This window comes from Saccostrea cucullata, unplaced genomic scaffold (assembly GCF_032062105.1).
Source record: "Saccostrea cucullata isolate Sc308-1 unplaced genomic scaffold, CSIRO_AGI_Scuc_v1 ctg675, whole genome shotgun sequence".
Classification (NCBI taxonomy): domain Eukaryota; kingdom Metazoa; phylum Mollusca; class Bivalvia; order Ostreida; family Ostreidae; genus Saccostrea; species Saccostrea cuccullata.
The window spans coordinates 19242-38549 of NW_026919187.1; the positions used below are offsets into that span (position 1 = coordinate 19242).

Below are 19308 nucleotides of genomic sequence, written 5' to 3' on the forward strand. Positions count from 1 at the left end.
CTAAAAATGTGAAAATTTTCAGATGGACAGATAGACAAAATGTGATCAAAAACTCACTTGAGCTTTTAGCTCACATGGGCAAAAAATGTGTAAAATCTGATTTTTTTTTCTTTTTGAGAAAAAATAATTCAAACATTAAATATATATACAGAATTACCTTTTGATCAATATATACTTATATAAAAACTTGGTAAGTTAGAAAGATATGGTAAATTTACAGATACAATAAAATTCTCAGGATCACCTGCAAATTTTTTAATTTGAAGGTACAAATCATTTTTGTTAAAACAAGTTCAATTTAAAACATTGCTTTGATTATGTTTTCCAGTAAAGGTTTAAAATAATAAAATTTACATGTCCTATGGTCAATTTTGTAAGATCTCAAAATTTGAAATGTTGAACTAGCTGGCATTGTTTTTCATAATTATTTGATATGTTTCAAATTATTAATTCAACAGAAAATTTCAGTTCTCCAATATAAGTTATTTGGTAGAATTTCTTACAGGTAAACTTGTATACAATACTTTTTTAAAAATTCTTTATAATGGTATTATTAAAATTCTTTATTTAAGGTTCATTGATACTATGATAAGAGAGATAACTCTTATTGACACAAATGTCTATTATTCCTTTATAAATTTGTCAAGTTGAAGTGTCTTTTTGTCCAGTTTTGCCCTGCAAGCTATGTTTACTTATAATTGTTTGCATTTTACTTATAAAACACATTTCTTTTGGAAAATCATTAAGGATCAAGCAATGACTAAGCAGAGGGTTTATGAACCTTAAAGACAACAAATTACATGAATCATGAATTAACGGCTGCATTTCATTTCCGGAATTTTTAGTAATTATCAACTTTTCATTTCCGACATTTTTTTGTTTTCATTTCCGACATTTTTTTGTTTTCATTTACAACATTTTTCAGATAGTACCTTTGGTAACAAATTTGGAGACTTTACCTACGAAAAATTTAAAGGAATACATGTAAAAAATAAATCATTGAATTCCAATTTCTGAGTTTTTGTAAATTTATCAATGAAACGACTGTGGCAAAATGTAGGCAACTACCTGAATTTAAATTTGAGAGATTGAATCAGTGTTTACTGAATTACTCTGCGCAGATGTAAAGCAGAAAAAATTAAAGTTCTGTATAGAGCAGTGTAATGAATGCGTTATCAACCGCAGTAAAAACTGGATTAGAGTACATCAAATGTCTTGGACATAAGTTTGGTGCTGTCACTGACATTTATTTTAGTGCATATTAAATGAGGTAAAAATGTTGTATGTTCATTGAATTCTTTAACCTGGACTTATTGCTATATGTATGCATATATGTATAATTATAATAAATAGATTTTTTACAATATTTTTTTAATCAATATTTTGCAATAAATACTTTTAAAATTTCATTTTCGCTGACTTGAAAAAAAACACAGGTAAATTCCGGAAATGAAAACAAAATTATGTCGGAAATGAAAACAAAAAATGTCGGAAATGAAATAAAAAAATGTCGGAAATGCTATGCATATTTCCGGAAATGAAATGCAGCGGAATTAACAGTCCTATGGACATTGCTAAATCCTGCAAGTTTCATTGTACAGTTATAAAACTGACATGCAGATTGTAATATTTGATTCTTATTTCTTAGAATTAAGTCAGGTTTAAGATATTTTCAAAGTTAAAAATTTAAAAAAAAAGTTAACATGTAAATAGCAATTTTAAGATGAGGAGAAAAACAAGTGAAAATGCTCATGCTATAAGAATATGACCCCATGCGTTCTTCCAAAAACAGAAGATCATATATTTATCATACATGTCTTAGGAATTACTATAAGGAATGGTATTTTTCCACAATTTTGTCTGCTTTACTCTCATATCAAAACACCAAAAACTAATGGCAATCTTTACTTCCTAATAATTGATCAAATAAATATATTACAAGTATATGTATTATTTTCTATCTTGTAAAAAACACCTAAAACTAAGGGCAATCTTTACTTCCTGATAATTTATTACATAAAAATATTACAAGTATTATTTTCTATCTTGTAAAATGAATCCAAACTGCTTTCTGTTTAAATGCTATTCAGTTAAATTAATACATAAATTAAATGCCCAACTGCCTCAGAGAATTTAAGTAAAATTTAGTATACATATATAAACACTGTCATATCTATATATAGATATAATTTTTATGTTAGAAGTACTCCCAAACCGGTACTACTTTGTATTTTGTCTCCCCCTGTAATGTTCCCTTTTTGTTATTTTGTTCATTCTATTTTTCTCTTTTGTTTAATTTTCTACATATGACTTTTTCTGTTTTTTTCTCTGTTTCTTTGTTTAATTTTGTTTGTGTTTTTTTTTTTCTTCTTTTGTACATTCTTTTAATATCACTATTTGTTTTGTACCTTGACCTAAATGTAGGGAGAGGGCTAAAATAGGCTGCGCCTGCTGCCCAATCCTATTCACGACAACATCTGTGAATAAAATATTGTTTAAATTAAAAAAATTAAATTAAGTAAAATTTAGTCAGGTGTTTATAAGTGCCTTGGCCACAGCTGAGGTTAATTGCAACAACTAACAAATGAAGGCATCTTACATGAACAGTTTGTTATTTACAAGTAGGAGTATATATTTACCATTAAATCTGCTGGTACACTGAACCCCACAACCATTGACATTATAAATACATGTATGTAACATGAGACCCATGGGCCACAAAGCTCACCTGAGTTACTAATGCCCCTGTTGTTCTTCATCAGCATTTTTAACTTTATTATATCCCTTTTTAAACTCCCCATTATGTCTCCAACCTATCCCAAAGACATATTCCTAACAAATTGAAATCTACACTATCTGAAGAATCTTCCAAACCATTATGACTAATCATGGTTTTTGCTGTTCTTGAGAAGAAAATTTAATGAATTTTTTCCTATATACTCCTATACAAAGTTGAATGCCCAAAACAATTGTGATCTAATCCAACACCCATGGATAATGATTTGAACAAATATGAATCTATACTATCAGAGTTTCCCTGTATATTACGGTATTGTATATTTGACTAGTCATGAGTTAGCTGTTCTTACATGTATGAAGTTTTTTCCTTTCCCATCTTAGTCCTTGGGGGGGGGGGGGAGGCGTTGTCATGATTTGTGCAAAATAAGCCAAAATTGAATAATTTGAATTCCCTTCACCAAAAGTTTAGTTGAAATTGGCTTCGTGATTCTTGAGAGGTCAAAATGTCAAAAATTGACAAATAGACACCAGACAATATGTGATCTGAAAAAACTCACTAGCTTTGAGCTCAGGTGAGCTTAAAATTCAACTGACATTTCCCTAAATATAAAAAACATTATCTTTTAATCAAAATGTATAAAGACAAACCCAGCAAAAGATGTCATTCTCATGAGTATAAACAGTGAACTTTAAAACCAAATGTGAAAAAAACATGTAACAAACACAAAAATATGAATGGAAATAAACAAACAATGAGCCTAAAACATGCAGTTTGACTCACCAAGATGTGTCCTGTCAGGCTAAGAAACAGGCAGATTATGTTACATATGATGAGAACAGAAAACACAAAATGTGTATAACCTTGTACAAGCTGTTTATATGTGCAGATTTAAAATAAAATGGCACAACTATGTACAATCTATCACAATACCAGTGTAATTAAGACATATACAACACCATGTGATACATTAACGCATTCATAACAACATGGACCAGTGCTTTCAAACCTCGTCACAAAAACTAGATGTTGTCATTTGTGTATCTGGATTCCTGGACACAAAAGGAGGGAGCAGAGAATGATTATAATCATACATGTATCTGATATGATCAAACTGGCAAGAAAAAATGTTTGCTCTACATTTGAAATACTGTGCAATGGACTCAATTTTATAAGCAGAATCACAATAGATGACAAATTAAACAAATACATGTACTGGGTAAGCTTAAATTATACCAAATGGTTAAAAAACAGCAAATGAGTATTTTTAATGAAATCCTGGGTTAAGTTCCCTTGGTCGTATGATACTTGTTAGCCTAAAATAGTGCTTTAAAAAAATCTCAAAGCAGGACATCAGTTAAAAAAGCAATTTAATTATGATCATAAAAAAGCAGAATGCGTCAAGCACCTGTTTTGTTTTTAATGTTCATTATACAGGTGAGCTAAAGGTACCATTTAACTGCTTTAGTTCTCCTATGTTTATGGAAGAGATTTACCATGGGTCAAAAAATAAATATATCTGAGCTGAAATCATACAAAAGATACAAAAGAAGTTTTTGAACTTTGCAGAAAATAAAACTACTTCGTGCTTTATCAGGGTGATATACTGGGGGAATTTGTTCACAAAAAGCAGGGGATTACATACCATACATTTTTATGTACCGGTGGTATATAAAATTGTTTTAAAATAAAATCTGTATCAGCAATCAGGATTACAATACTGATATTATGAAAGTTATCAGTCATGATAATTACTGATGAGACAGTCCTTTCATGTGAATATTGCAAGATACATGTAAGCCATATAGATATTTTTTCTCATATTCAATCACATTCAATATTTGAATTTCAAAATAACAATTATTATAACTTTTAAATAGGACCACAGTCTGGAGAATCTGAAATTTTCTGATGCTAGGGAGTGGTCACTGTACATGCTTTGAATGAAGTTCAAAAGTCTCTAACAAGCCACACAACTCAGTACAGTCTAATAAACAGGACTCTAGGAAACAAGCAAGAACTCAGATGCGTAAGTCAAACAGTCACAATCATGTTAGTAGGGAAACTGCAGAATTAGCCCTCTGATTCTGCCAGCCACAACATCTCATGCAATCTTCATGCCATACTTACCACTAATCTGGAGTATCTAACACCTCTCACCATTGGCTGCCTCAGTCAGTGAGCATCCAATCAAATCACAATAGTGTGTACAGAAAATTGATACCACAGAAAGCATACACCCAATCAAAAAAATAAGCACATCAAGGCATTTCCATTCCAAATCAAATCTGAACTGATTTATGGTGTAGAAAAATTATTTATCTCCAGCAATTTTCCTACTAAAAATTATCAGTAACAGCTTCTGAAGAACACAATTGACTTTCAAAAGTGATATGATAAAATCTTTACACATTTCCACAAATAAACATACTATGTGTGAGTGTTTACATTGATAGCAGACTAGATCTTCAATTAATTAAGATTTCTGTAGGAAAAAAAAGTCAAAGGCATTTGTTTTTCTTCTTTTTTAGCAATCATTTGAAAAATAAAATAAGAAGTCACTGAAATTTTAATACTGAATGCAAAACAATCTGGTTAGGCACACAACATGCTCAATCATTACCACCAGTATCTGACTATCAGTCCAACTTGAAAGCTTATTAATAAGTCCTGAGTTTGGAAATTTATACATATCTTCACATTCAATTTCCAAACTCAGTCTTAAATACGATACTTCAATCTTCATAAACAGACTAAGAAACCACAACATGTTAGTTTGAATTTAATGAACTATTAGTCTTTGTAACAATCCAAGTTGCTGATCAACAGCCTGTGTATAGATGTCTCTCAACATAACAAGCTACAAACAAAGGGAAGTAACTCAGTAGAAAACCAGATTCTCCTTGCCCTTATGCCAAAGGGCTGATTGTGCTTTCCTACCTCTGCTTTGTCTGGGCAGGGCGGGGGACACCTGCTCCCCAATGCTGTTTTGTGACTGATCGACTGATGTCATGCTGGCAGTGATACTAAGGTCCTGGGATTGGTCCATAACTGTAAAATAGAACAAATATTAATCTTGGTAAGTTGAAAAATTTATGCTATTTATCTCCAGTAATGTTTGTTATAACTGACAGAAATGAGCATTGACCAATTTTTTATAAGATAAGATGTGAATTGTTATTTATTAATTACAACATTATTGCATTATCTAATATATATAAAATGCAATGGCATATAAAAATAAACTAAGCAGTAGCCATTACTGACATACAAGTTTAACTTACTTATAGCATTCTGAGGGAGGACAGGTGCGAACACATTTGCAGCGAAGTCTTCAAACATTGTGAAAGCAACATGCTGCTGTATGACTGTCTCAAAGTTCTTAGCTCGTTCTTCATAACTTTACAGAGTTAAGTAAACTAAGCTCATTGGAACTGTATACCTTTATCAACAGAATGCCAATGACTATACGTACATTTTCATTATAATTAAAATACACTAGAAAGGAAAAAATATTATTTACTCCTGGACCAGTACCGGTAACTGATGTATAACCACATACATACACATGTACTGCATTAAGTAGACAGTTCTTGTATGTTTTACTTTATCTGAGATTGCTCTTTTGTGAATCATAATCTATTGTGTCTGTCTTATTTTACGTGAAATCAGTAAAGCACTTTTTCCTCTATGCCCTATTCCAATTCTGATCAATGTATTTGCTATCAACATGTTTTGTTGTATAAGATTTAAAGAGCTATTAATTAAGGATACAATGAGTGATAGAATGGCAGCAGTGATCGTTTGACACGACTAGCGTTGATTGCCGTGGCCCGGACTAGACCTGGTAGAACCTTCCTGTCCAATATTGCACCATCAAACAGAGGTCCAAAGAAAGGAACCTAGGAAAAAGATCCAACAGTATACAAATAACAGTGCTTTAAAATGTCAGAGAATACAGAATATCAGTGGTCAAGGGTAATAACAATTCAAATCAGCAACAAAGTGCATTCTGGACAAATGAATATGGGTGGCAAAAAAATACAGGGTCTTTATCACTTTAGCATGAACATAAACAAAATAGGACAAAAATACTACTGGTATCCTATATTGAAAAGAATTTGAAATTCTACAGATTCAGAAATAAAGCTTCATAATTTTGGGTTGCTTGGAATTGAAGTTTTGTAAGTTTCCTGAACAAAAATATTTGCATGTGTGTCAGTATAATTGAATTTTTACCTCTGCTTTTTTATTAATCTCAATTCTATACAGCCCTGAGGGTAGTGGATAAATAATAATAATAACATCCCCAAACTCAGTAGGTATAATTCCTCGCCTGTAATCTCGGGTGTGTTCTGACCAGACAATGTGAATCTCATCATTTCCTAAATGTCTCATCTACAAAAATACCCTCTTCATCAATGCATGACAAAACCACAGTGTTAGGCACAATGTGAAGAAATCCATTTATTTTGCTCACTGGCTTTCATGTTTCCCTACATAACTATAATGTGGTTTTATACCTTCATGTTATTATTTTACTACCTTTATATGCATAGCATCATCAGAGCCTGAGGGCATCCTTGTAGAGACATGAAATATACATTCTGTAAGTGATGTGGCATAGTATGGTGCTGTGTCTCCTGTTGTCCTGTTCTGCTGGAGTCCCCCTAAAAACCCCTGATGGCTCTCCAAGTCCACCTGAAAGTAGGAAATAATATTAAATCAAAATACTTATATCAACCTTGTTAGCAATAAACTTTGGTTACCATCATTTTTCACTCTGTAAAGAACTTCAGATTACTGACTTCAAATTTACTTCACACATTCTGGCCAGGTCAACTTGTTAACTTCTATACATTATGTTGATAGCTAGAAATATTCTTAAAAGATTCATCATAGGCCAAGGTCAAGAGATCAATACACATGTTCTATTCCTTAATTTGAATGGTGTAAAAGAAAAGGGAAGGAGGAGTCATCCTGCTTTGCAGACTTTTTTTTCTTTAATTCTTTAAACTATGAAACCCAGGCCTAGTCAACATACATGTATTAAGTTTGGGACTTTAGTTAACTTTCTGTCCTCAGACACCATTACTGCCACCAGGTATTAAACAAGCTCTCAAGACATTTGTACAGACAAAAACAAGCTTCTTTTACTACATAAGCAACACATACAGTAATTTTTATAAAGGTTCCTCAGTGGTTACCTCCCATCCTAGCCCAGCTACGAAGTCTTCAAATGCTTTACTTGCTCCACAATTCGAGAGGATAGAATTCTTGTCTTCTTGGCCTTCAGCCACATATATCACAGCAAACTTATGTGTTTCTCGACTGCAAAAATAAAGCATTATCCTTTTGTTGAATAAATAACTCTTAGACTCATACAATAGAGATCTGATGCAAGAAAAAATTTCATTCATATACAATATATTAATAAAAAAAATTCTTCAGGTACTAGTATATATTTTTTTCCATTGTGCAATATTGTTGTTTATAATCTGTAATCTTAAAGTCTTTGTATTTCTTTTATTTCTTCACACCTACAATTAGAAATGAACCAATTACACACACCATTTTTGATTGTCCAGGTTTTTCAGTTCTCTCAAAAGTTTATCACTCTTCCTCAAAAGGTCAAAGTGGCATCTACAAATACAACTGACACTGTAAACATACATGTATATATAAACTTTGACCTATAAACTTTGACCCATGGTTGTCGGTATTTTGATCCTATCACAAATTGATCAGTTAAACAATGCTAAGTGATATGTCATACCTCTGTTCCCAGGCGAGCATCGGTATTTTGATCCTATCACAAATTGATCAGTTAAACAATGCTAAGTGATATGTCATACCTCTGTTCCCAGGCGAGCAGTCCTAACTGGTCTAGCAGCATTCTACACATCTGGAATGGAGGCATGCTCTCTTCTCCTTCACTGGGAACTTGAGGCTTGGCCAACATACTGCAAGTGGAAAGAAAAAAAAGTTATATTTATAAAATTACAAGTCCCAGATACCTTTCCTTCAAAAAGGAAAACTTTTTTTGTCTTTCGGTTCTTACAATAAACTAATTAATATAAAAAAATTATCCAGTGTCATAAAAGTGGACAGGTATTTATCACAGTATAATGCATGAATCATAAATTATACTTTTTATTTGCATCTTGGAAATAGAAGTTAAATATTTGATAAATATTTAAATATTTGATAAATAACTTCATATTCATGTATCTAAATAATCTATATCGCATTTGGAATCTAAATTTGAAAAAAAAAGGTTTTCTCTTCAAATGTAATCTGTTATGATTCATATTAAGGATTAAAAATTATTTTTCATTAAATCTTTCTTAAGGGACTCAACTTTATACTAAGAATTATATTCAGAAGCATCAAATGAAATTGTTACAATAAAAGTTTTTGATTTCAATTTGTTTAAAGATTCTTAAATTCCAGATTCAACTTTCCACATTGAGGGAGGGCCATCGTTAACATGTTTATCGCAGCAGATTTTTTTGATAATGTTTGTGACAGAGCAAAATTTTATAAAAAATATGTTTGAAAATTTAGAAAAAATATATTTTTACAGACATCATCACTATATATATTCTTTACACCACCACCAATATATGGTAAACAAAACGTTCCACTTCATACAGTACAGATTCTGAGATGATATAGATCAATGTTCTCTGACTATTTACTTCATATTTTGTCAAAACTATTCTTAACAAGAGGCCCAGGGGCCACAAAGCACATCAGGCTTAAATCCCCCCCCCCTCCAGGCGTTCATCATTTGAACAAACTAGAATCTACACACAGGATGATTCCATATAAATATCACTAATCATAGCTTTGAAGTACTTGAAAAGAAGATTTTAAAAGGTTTCCCTATATATCCCTATGTAAAACTTGGGTCGGCCATTTTGGCCCCACCCTAGCCACGGGGGTCATGATTTGAACAAACTTGAATCTACACTATCTGAGGATGATTCCACATGAGTTTCATCTTTCCTGGCCCAGTGGATCTTCAGAAGGATTTTTAAAGATATTTCCTATATATTCCTATATAAAACTTGGGTCGGCCATTTTGGCCCCACCCTTGCCCCTGGGGTCATGATTTGAACAAACTTGAATCTACACTACCTGAGGATGATTCCACATGAGTTTCATCTTTCCTGACCCAGTGGTTCTGGAGAAGAAGATTTTTAAAGATTCTTCCTATATATTCCTATGTAAAACTAGGGTCGGCCATTTTGGCCCCACCCTTGCCCCGGGGGTCATGATTTGAACAAACTTGAATTTACACTACCTGAGGATGATTCCACATGAGTTTCATCTTTCCTGGCCCAGTGGTTCTGGAGAAGAAGATTTTTAAAGATTTTTCCTATATATTCCTATGTAAAATTTGGGTCGGCCAATTTGGCCCCACCCTTGCCCCGGGGGTCATGATTTGAACAAAATTGAATCTACACTACCTGAGGATGATTCCACATGAGTTTCATCTTTCCTGTCCTAGTGGTTCTTGAGAAGAAGATTTTTAAAGATTTTTCCTATATATTCCTATGTAAAACTAGGGTCGGCCATTTTGGCCCCACCACAAACTTGAATTTACACTACCTGAGGATGCTTCCACCTGAGTTTCATCTTTCCTGGCCCATCGGTTCTGGAGAAGAAGATTTTTTAAAAATGCCATTAATTTTTAACAAATTTATGATTATCTCCCCTTGGAAAAGGGCGTGGCCCTTCATTTGAACAAACTTGAATCCCCTTCACCCAAGGATACTTTGTGCCAAGTTTGGTTGAAATCGGCCAAGTGGTTCTTGAGAAGAAGATGAAAATGTGAAAAGTTTACAACAACAACGACAACGACGACAACGACAGATGACGGACAAATTTTGATCAGAAAAGCTCACTTGAGCCTTCGGCTCAGGTGAGCTAAAAAGTATTAAATTAGTTTCTGATTAAAACACACTAGCAACACTTTCAGGTTATACTGTAAAGAAATATGTCTTGTTAAAAAACAGATTAAAATCTTCCTCTCAAAGAAATCATGAAGGTTCCCAATAAATTGTAGAATATGAATCTATTTACTGTCTTTCTAATTATGCTTCAATAAAATGTACAAGAAGTATCTCAGAAAATGGAATTTTTACCATCAGCAATAGTGCAAACATCACACAACAGCAAATAATGTACCCTTCTATCTTATACTAAACTTAAATCTAATAAAATCTACAATCTTTCAGTATATCCCTCCAGATTAGACTAACTCTTCTAACATAAATATCAACAAGTTGTATTCAATTGTGAATTTAAACATCCTTTTGCTTTGTGTGTGTGTAAGGGGGGGGGGGGGTGTGGATGGGGGGGGGGTAGAAGAGGTCTAATTTGCAGACAATTTTATAATCACTAGTGAGGAGTTATTCAACAATATAAAGAGAGAAAAAAAATCTTCTTCAAATAGTATACATACTGTAGGATGTTTTACACATTTTATGTTAAAGTATAAAAGTAAACTATTAATTACAAAATTCTACAATATACTGGGACACATGGTAGCTCTGGGAACAAAACAGTTGTAGAATTGTTAAATATTGGTCTCTCTTCAGTGCACACTTTAGAAACTCATTATTTGAACCTTTACACATCAGTTTACTTACTACACAAGTGATGTCAAATTTAGTTTATAACTCATTCAAAATTAACATTGTTGATTTTTACTTTAATACTACAAGAATAAATGTGAAAAGATGTAGCAAAATATCAAAGTGGAATATTTACTCTATAATGAAATACAGTGCCCTTTCAGAGAAAAGTAATTATTCACGGAGAAGAAAATTGGAAAAACCCAAAAAAGCTCCGGTTAGTGTGCAGTTTAAAATAGCATATCTTTTTTATTAATCTACATAATTAAATGAAGCAAATTACATCAAATTACCAGTTATCTTGAGAAACAGGAAAGTGAAACCTGTTGATCATAAATTGAAAGTAAAAAAGAGTTTCATACACCTAAATAAATGCGATAAGAAAAGAACTCAGTGCCCTAAGATGAAAATTAGAAGAATATGAATATACATGTAACTTTCTCCCACTGTTTCTAGATGTTTCACCATGCTAACACAGTGATATTTTTTCTAACTTGTAATTGATTGCTTGTCATGACATCATTATAGTTACATCACCCCCTCATGAGGTTAAAAAAAGTGCTAAATTAAATATACATAAGAATGTAGACATTTTAAAAATATATGGTGCTGTGAACAAAAAGAAATACTGTAAAATCACTTAATATCTTCTTAGGGTCAAACTTTCAAGGATCAACAAAAAAATATTACAGAAACAATGGAAATTTTCCCCCATGAAACATGATTTCACAATGTATATCAAATGATTTTTTCAAAGCTTTGGTTTTACTTTGGTTGAGAAAGTACCTTTTTTGTTTAACTTTGGTTGAAAAAGTAGGCCTTACTTTTTGTAAAATAGATAAGTACAACTTATTGCTTGAATTTTAAAGGGAAAAAATGACGGTGCCATGAATGAGAAAAGATAAAAACATTAAATAAATGTGCTATTTGAAAGATCTTTTCTTGAAAAAGATATTGAAACAAAGTAAAAAATGATGAGTATGATTTTTTTTTTCAAACAGCTATAATTTGATGAAGGTTGACAGATCTACAGAAACAACTGACAACAACTACAGACCTGGCCCTAGAACAACACACACTTACTTCTGGAATTCCACACCTCTGGTAGTCCAAAGGAAAAATTAAAATCAAATCAAATCATGCAAATATTCATTTTAACTATACATGGGCATAAACATCTAATGCTAAAAATATTTATATACTCAAAACCTATTTAAAAATAGCACATGCTGATCATGTAAAAAACACTTGGAATGTTATTTGATAACCACAAATTGTATATAATTTTGCATATGCACAAGATGTCTTCAAGTTTTTTTTTCAATTATTATATGGTTCACTTTGTTTGAAATGGCACTGACAAAATCCAGCTTTGAACTGCTATAATTAAAAAAAAGTTCCAATGATCTGTGCCTGTTATGAACCCTATTTTACTTGTCCTGCATAAACCTTATTTGTCCCAACATTCTGTGCCTGTATAAACCCTATATTTAATGGTGTCCCGTCAGGAATCACTCACCCTCTGTCTGCCTTGTGTTTGCTGTAGTACTGCAGTTCATTGTTTTTCTGATGTAGAACCATCCTTTTTATAGCCTCCTCACTCTCGCTACTAAATCCTTCAGGTGTGGAGGCCTCCAGGTTCAGGGGCTCCCCGGGAATCAGGTGACATTCAGGACTGGTGTGACCTATATACCTCAACATCTGCAAAGGGAGATATTAACATATTAGTACATTTATTTATTTACTATACAACTATACACAGCTGCAGATCTAAACTATGTACTCCAACTTAGAAGATATACTAAAACACAGGTAATTCTCAATGACTAAAAGTCTTCAGGATTCAGGTTAAGTTCAAGAGACCAAGAGTTTGGAAATAATCCGAAATGTCTGGTTTAATTGCATGTAATTGGTTTGAAAATCTTAACTGAAATCTATTAATATACCTTTCACAACCATGCTAAAATGTTAAAGTGCACATGTATTTTTAGGTACAGATCTGGAACATGCAATAATTTTCATACATTTATTCTAAGGCAAAGGACATCATATTTTGGTATTTATTCACAAAATGACACAGTGCTCCACTTTTTCCCTATACATTACTCTGTACAATTAAGATGATATTGTGGTCCCTCCCTACCACACCCCACCCTATTCCCAGGTGTCATGATTTGAACAAACTTGAATAAATAGATGCCCTTATAAATACAACAAATGATAAAGAGAGATTTTGAGATAAACAAGAGGCCCATGGGCCACATCACTCACCTGAGAAGCTTTGACCATTTTGTTCTTTACCAGATTTCCCCCTTGTAATGCATAATGCATGCCCACCTTACCCCACTGATCATAATTTAGACATTTTGAAATCTACACTACCCAGGATCCTTCCATGTGCACATAAGTTTCAGCTTTTCTTGCCCAATGGTTCTTGAGAAGAAGATTTTCAAAGATTTTTCCTATATATTTCTATGTAAAACTTTGATTACCAATTGTGGCCCCGCCCTTCCCCCGGGGGTCATGATTTTAAAAATTTAGAATCTACACTACCCAAAGATGCTTCCAAATAAGTTTCAGCTTTTCTGGCCCAGTGTTTCTTGAGAAGAAGATTTTCAAAGACTTTTCCTATATATTTCTATGTAAAACTTTGATTCCCCATTGTGGCCCCTCCCTTCCCCCGGAGGTCATGATTTTTACAATTTAGAATCTACACTACCCCAGAATGCTTCCACATAAGTTTCAGCCTTTCTGGCCCAGTGGTTCTTGAGAAGAAGATTTTCAAAGATTTTTCCTATATATTTCTATGTAAAAGTTTGATTCCCAATTGTGGCCCCACCCTTCCCCCGGGGGTCATGATTTGAACAATTTAGAATCTACACTATCCCAGAATGCTTCCACATAAGTTTCAGCTTTTCTGGCCCAGTGATTCTTGAGAAGAAGATTTTCAAATTTTTTTCCTATATATTTCTATGTAAAAATTTGATTCCCCATTGTGGCCCCGCTCTTCCCCCGGGGGTCATGATTTGAACAATTTAGAATCTACATTACCCTAGGATGCTTCCAAATAAGTTTCAGCGTTTCTGGCCCAGTCGTTCTTGGGAAGAAGATTTTTTAATGACCCCACCCTATTTTTGTCTTTTCTTGATTATCTCCCATGGTGAGGGAACTTGGCCCTTTATTTTAACAATTTAAATTCCCCTTTACCCAAGGATGCTTTGTACCAAGTTTGGTCAAAATTGGCCCAGTGGTTCTTGAGAAGAAGTCGAAAATGTGAGAAGTTTACAGACGGACAGACAGACGGACAGCTGGACAGACAGACAGACGGACGGACGGACGATGGATAAAATGTGATCAGAAAAGCTCACTTGAGTCTTTGGCTCAGGTGAGCTAAAAACTTCAAGAAATCAAAGTTTGAACCAGTGAGAGTTACCTGTAGTTCATAATGTGCTGACTTACATCATTTAGATTGTCCTGATGAGGCAGTGACAAGTTATACAGAGGCATCTCAGAACTGGGTCGCTCTGTCTCATTGTGGGAAATCTCCTGGTCGTAGTGCATCAACAGAGGTTCAAGTTCACCAACACTTGACATATCTAACAAAGCTTTGGCATCTGTAAAAGAATCTCAAAGACTGACTCACATTTGACATATCTGGACAAATAGCCTGCTTAAACTTGACACCTGAACAAAAACTAATTAAAAACTAGAACTGTCCAAACGGGACAAAATACCCCCCGCTGGGTTCTTTCAAAAGTAAGTTTTTCCATAATAAAGATATGTATCACACATGAATTATGAAATTTTTCTTCCAGTGACCTTGAAATTCCCCAAATAACCTTGGGTCAAGGTCATGACACACCCTTGGGTCATGGGCAATCTTTGTGTGAAATGAGAAATTACCAAGTTTATCAATAAGAAAGATATGGACTGGACATGAATTATGAACTTTTTCTTCCAGTGACCTTGAACTTCCCCAAATGACCTTGGGTCAAGGTCATGACACACCCTTGGGTCATGGGCAATCCTTGTGTAGAATGAGAACCTACCAAGTTTATCCATAAAAAAGATGTAGACCAGAAACGAATTATGAACTTTTTCTTCCAGTGACCTTGAACTTCCCCAAATGAACTTTGGTCAAGGTCATGACACACCCTTGGGTCAAGGGCAATCTTTGTGTGAATTGAGAACCTACCAAATTTATCCATAAGAAAGATATGGACAGGACACAAATTATGAAAATTTCTTCCAGTGACCTTGAACTTCCCCAAATGACCTTGGGTCATGGTCATGACACACCCTTAGGTCATGGACAATCTTTGCGTGAAATGAGAACCTACCAAGTTTATCCATAAGAAAGATATGGACCGGACACGAATAATGAATTTTTTTTCTTCCAATGACCTTGAACTTCCTCAAGTGACCTTCGGTCAAGGTCATGACACACCCTTGGGTCATGGGCAATCTTTGCATGAAATGAGAACCTACCAAATTTATACATAAGAAAGATATGGATACGACACAAATTATGAAACTTTCTTCCAGTGACCTTGAACGTCTCCAAATGACCTTGGGTCAAGGTCATGACACACCCTTAGGTCATGGGCAATCTTTGTGTGGAGTAGTAGATTCTAATGTCCCTCCGTAAGAAAGATATGGACCGGACACGTTTGCAAAGACAGACGGACAGACAGACAGACGGGCAGACAGACAAGGTGATTCCTATATACCCCCCAAACTTCGTTTGCGGGGGGTATAATAAGGTTAAGAGTGTGAGAAGTCTTTTTATGACAACCTACTTTTAACAGAGGATCCTTCCTGACACCACGGAGGGGCGTACAACATCGAGGATTCCCAGGCGTATTTCCCCGTCAGGTCCCTCAGTAAGACTCTACACACAGTACGAGCCGTGGTCAGTCCCACAGTTACCCCACCCCCAGGTAAATCCACCTGTAGAAATCAAAGAGTAGGTAAATACCTGTATCAAGTCCATAAAGTGTTATCATGAACAACTGAATTAATATATAGAAGAGGAATTACTTACCAAAGCAGGTAACTCAATAAATGAGATTAAGGTTTTCTTATTCTGCACAAAGAACTGAAATATAAAATAACTTGATTTTATTCCTAGGCTCTGACGAGTAACTTAACAGAAAATATTTACATTTCCAATGTCTTTGTATGAGATAAATTACAAATAGCTAATGTACTTTATTTCTTCATGAATGCACTGGTTCTTAATAGGTGCGGTTAAAAAAAATCATGTGCAGGGCGGGACAAATAGCTAGACAGAAGCAGGGCTTGTAGTATGTGGATTGGTGGAATCAAGAGCACGAAAATATAAGAAATAACTGTCAGATTTTTCCATTTCATGACGATGATCAATCAATTGGCTTGCATGATAATTTTATTCATAAACGCCTTTGGCGTTTATGCAAATTATCACACAAGCCAATTGATTGATCACATCATAAAATCGAAAAATAAGACAGTTATTCCTTAACTAAAATAAATGTTTTTATTTTGTAAAAACATTTATGGATACTGATGTTTTTTTAATTACATTGTATATCTGTGCCCAAACTTATGAATATCAGTGTAATACCAAACCTGTAAGTTGGAGGAATAGAAGATGTCCTGTTTGAGATCGTTAACCTCTACTTCCTCCAGATCGTGATGTTCCTGTATGGAGGACGACAGACGTGATGCTCCAGACCCCATGGGGAAATGACACATGTGATTCACCAGGTGATTGATTAGCTGAAAGAAACAGCAGAAAAATCATTGGGGACATCAATGCTCCCACTGACATGCAAATTATTTTTCTTTTTTTTTTGCAAGAGGTGTTCCTACAGTCACAGATTCTGCTTTTATTGTGGAGTGCAATTATCCTATCTCATCCTATTCTGATTTTTCTATTGTATGTTTATCCTAACATAACATGTCAGCTGAGGTTTGTTCAACAGAGCGAGTGCTCACAAACATTTCTGTTGGAGTTATGAAGAACTTTGGTGAGTGCTCTCCAACGTTCACTCTGTTGAACAGGCCTCTGGTGTAAGGACCCATACCAACTAAAGCTATACCACTGAAGTTACTAACCAGTTTAGCAGCACACTGTATAGAGTCACTGTCAGAGGGCTTCCTGTCTGATTTATAGTCCCCTACTGGGCTCTGAAGCTCCCTCAAGTGGTCAAAATCAGCGTCCTGTATCATCCCTGCCAGGACCTGTCGAGCCTGGGACAAAGACTCGGTACTGTGGCCCTTCACTGCCACATCCAACACCTGGAGAATCAGATCAAAATCTAGTTCACCACTTTATAAAGCCTAATTACTTGAGATTAAATGAGACCATAGCATTCCACACATATTTTACTTCTGGATTAAAAATGGAAACAAAGAATGTTTCTGTAAACAAGCTATAACTGTGTATTGAATTTTTGTGTTTCTGTTGATCATTATTAAACTTAAAGCAAAAGCTAAATACATTCATAACTGATTGTAGTCACAAACCTGGAACACTTTGTAAACACAACTTCTGTCTGTGTCTGTTGTTTCCAGAACAAGAGAAATGGGCATCTTCATACACCACTCCACAACACAGAATAACATGCCAACTATCAGCTGAAATCCACAGTAAATCATGTAGTATAATTCTCTGTAATCCTTGGACTTTCAATAAGGCATGGCATTCTCAATATAATACATAATTAGCACCTGAAATTTTCACAGCCTTTCATTCACTGTTGAAATATACATGGGATAGAAATTCGGGTGAATGTCAATGAGTGTAGCAAGTATCTAATGATCGCATTTCATATGGCAAAGAGGTTGGGCTTAAGTCATCCCATCATTGTGGACAACAATTTTAAGTTCCTGATAGCCTTATTAATTCTTTAACCAATGAGAATCTTTGCAGTCTTTGAGAGATGCTTATTACATAGCTTTGAGAATGCCACACCATACTGAAAGTCCAAATTTGGCAGATAATTGTACTAAATGACAAGGACATAAAAAACAAAGCACTTTTTTTTGTCGTATGTGAAGAAACCCCAGCATTGTTTAAATCTGTTACAAGTATTTATGTTACATGTGAAGAAATCCCAGCGTTGTGTAAATCTGTTACTGCCTCAATACTTACCCGAATAGCTAATATAAATCTTAATTTGATTTTATTTTAAGCTTAATATACGTATAAGGATAGAAAAAAGCGTATTTAAAAGGAATTTTAGAGGGGTCATTAATTTTATTTGGCACAATCTGTTTTTAGACTTTCAATGTATAACATTAATTCTCATAGTGCAAATCTGGACTTGTTATTAATAATTGTACCTCCAGTGTTTTAAATACATTTTTTTCTGACAGCTTGCAATTTGTTTCTATTCTCGACGTCTGCCTCACAATCTTCACTTGGGGGATTAAGGCCGACACTGTGGCAGTCACAACCTCTATTATATGCTTTGGTAAAGCTGCATGGTAATTTAACAACTGTTCAGTATGATCACACAACATTGATAGCACATCCGTTGCTGTTTTAGCAACAACTTTGTTTTTGCACTGAAATAATAAAGAATAATAAAAAAAATTGTGCCTTGAAAAAAGATTTTCAACAATATCTGAAAATTTTATAAACATTTCTTTTGTGTCATACCCTTAGGTTTCCAAGTAATACAATCACAGCCTCATGAAGTTTGGCATGAAGGGTTTGGTGACACAACTCTTCATATAGGTATACACCAATACTGCTTAAAGCTATACACCTGAAACATAATAAATCATATGTTGAAAGAATGACATTTCCCAATATTTCTTAAGAATTATCAACTTTCAAAAACCTTTCTGTTCATGAAAACAGAAACTTCTTACGGCAGTCATATTAAAACACTTAAATCCAGAATGCTGCTTATGTTGCAACAAGCATTTAACCAC

The 19308-nt window shown here is 34.0% G+C and overlaps 1 protein-coding gene across 1 annotated transcript in view; it reads right to left on the bottom strand.

Moving 5' to 3' along the window:
- LOC134281836 (ral GTPase-activating protein subunit alpha-1-like) overlaps positions 1–19308 on the bottom strand; it is a 47253-nt gene that overhangs the window by 1359 nt on the left and 26586 nt on the right. The window contains exons 29-46 of the mRNA XM_062764278.1: positions 19031–19139; positions 18781–18936; positions 18281–18311; positions 17893–17996; positions 17482–17664; positions 16993–17142; positions 16427–16480; positions 16182–16332; positions 14842–14996; positions 12902–13083; positions 8593–8700; positions 8309–8380; positions 7945–8068; positions 7283–7438; positions 6977–7135; positions 6512–6639; positions 6022–6137; positions 5678–5788 (exon numbers count right to left, since the gene is read on the bottom strand). Coding sequence (XP_062620262.1) covers positions 5678–5788; positions 6022–6137; positions 6512–6639; positions 6977–7135; positions 7283–7438; positions 7945–8068; positions 8309–8380; positions 8593–8700; positions 12902–13083; positions 14842–14996; positions 16182–16332; positions 16427–16480; positions 16993–17142; positions 17482–17664; positions 17893–17996; positions 18281–18311; positions 18781–18936; positions 19031–19139 — 2249 coding nt within the window. The remainder of the gene's footprint in view (positions 1–5677; positions 5789–6021; positions 6138–6511; positions 6640–6976; positions 7136–7282; positions 7439–7944; positions 8069–8308; positions 8381–8592; positions 8701–12901; positions 13084–14841; positions 14997–16181; positions 16333–16426; positions 16481–16992; positions 17143–17481; positions 17665–17892; positions 17997–18280; positions 18312–18780; positions 18937–19030; positions 19140–19308) is intronic.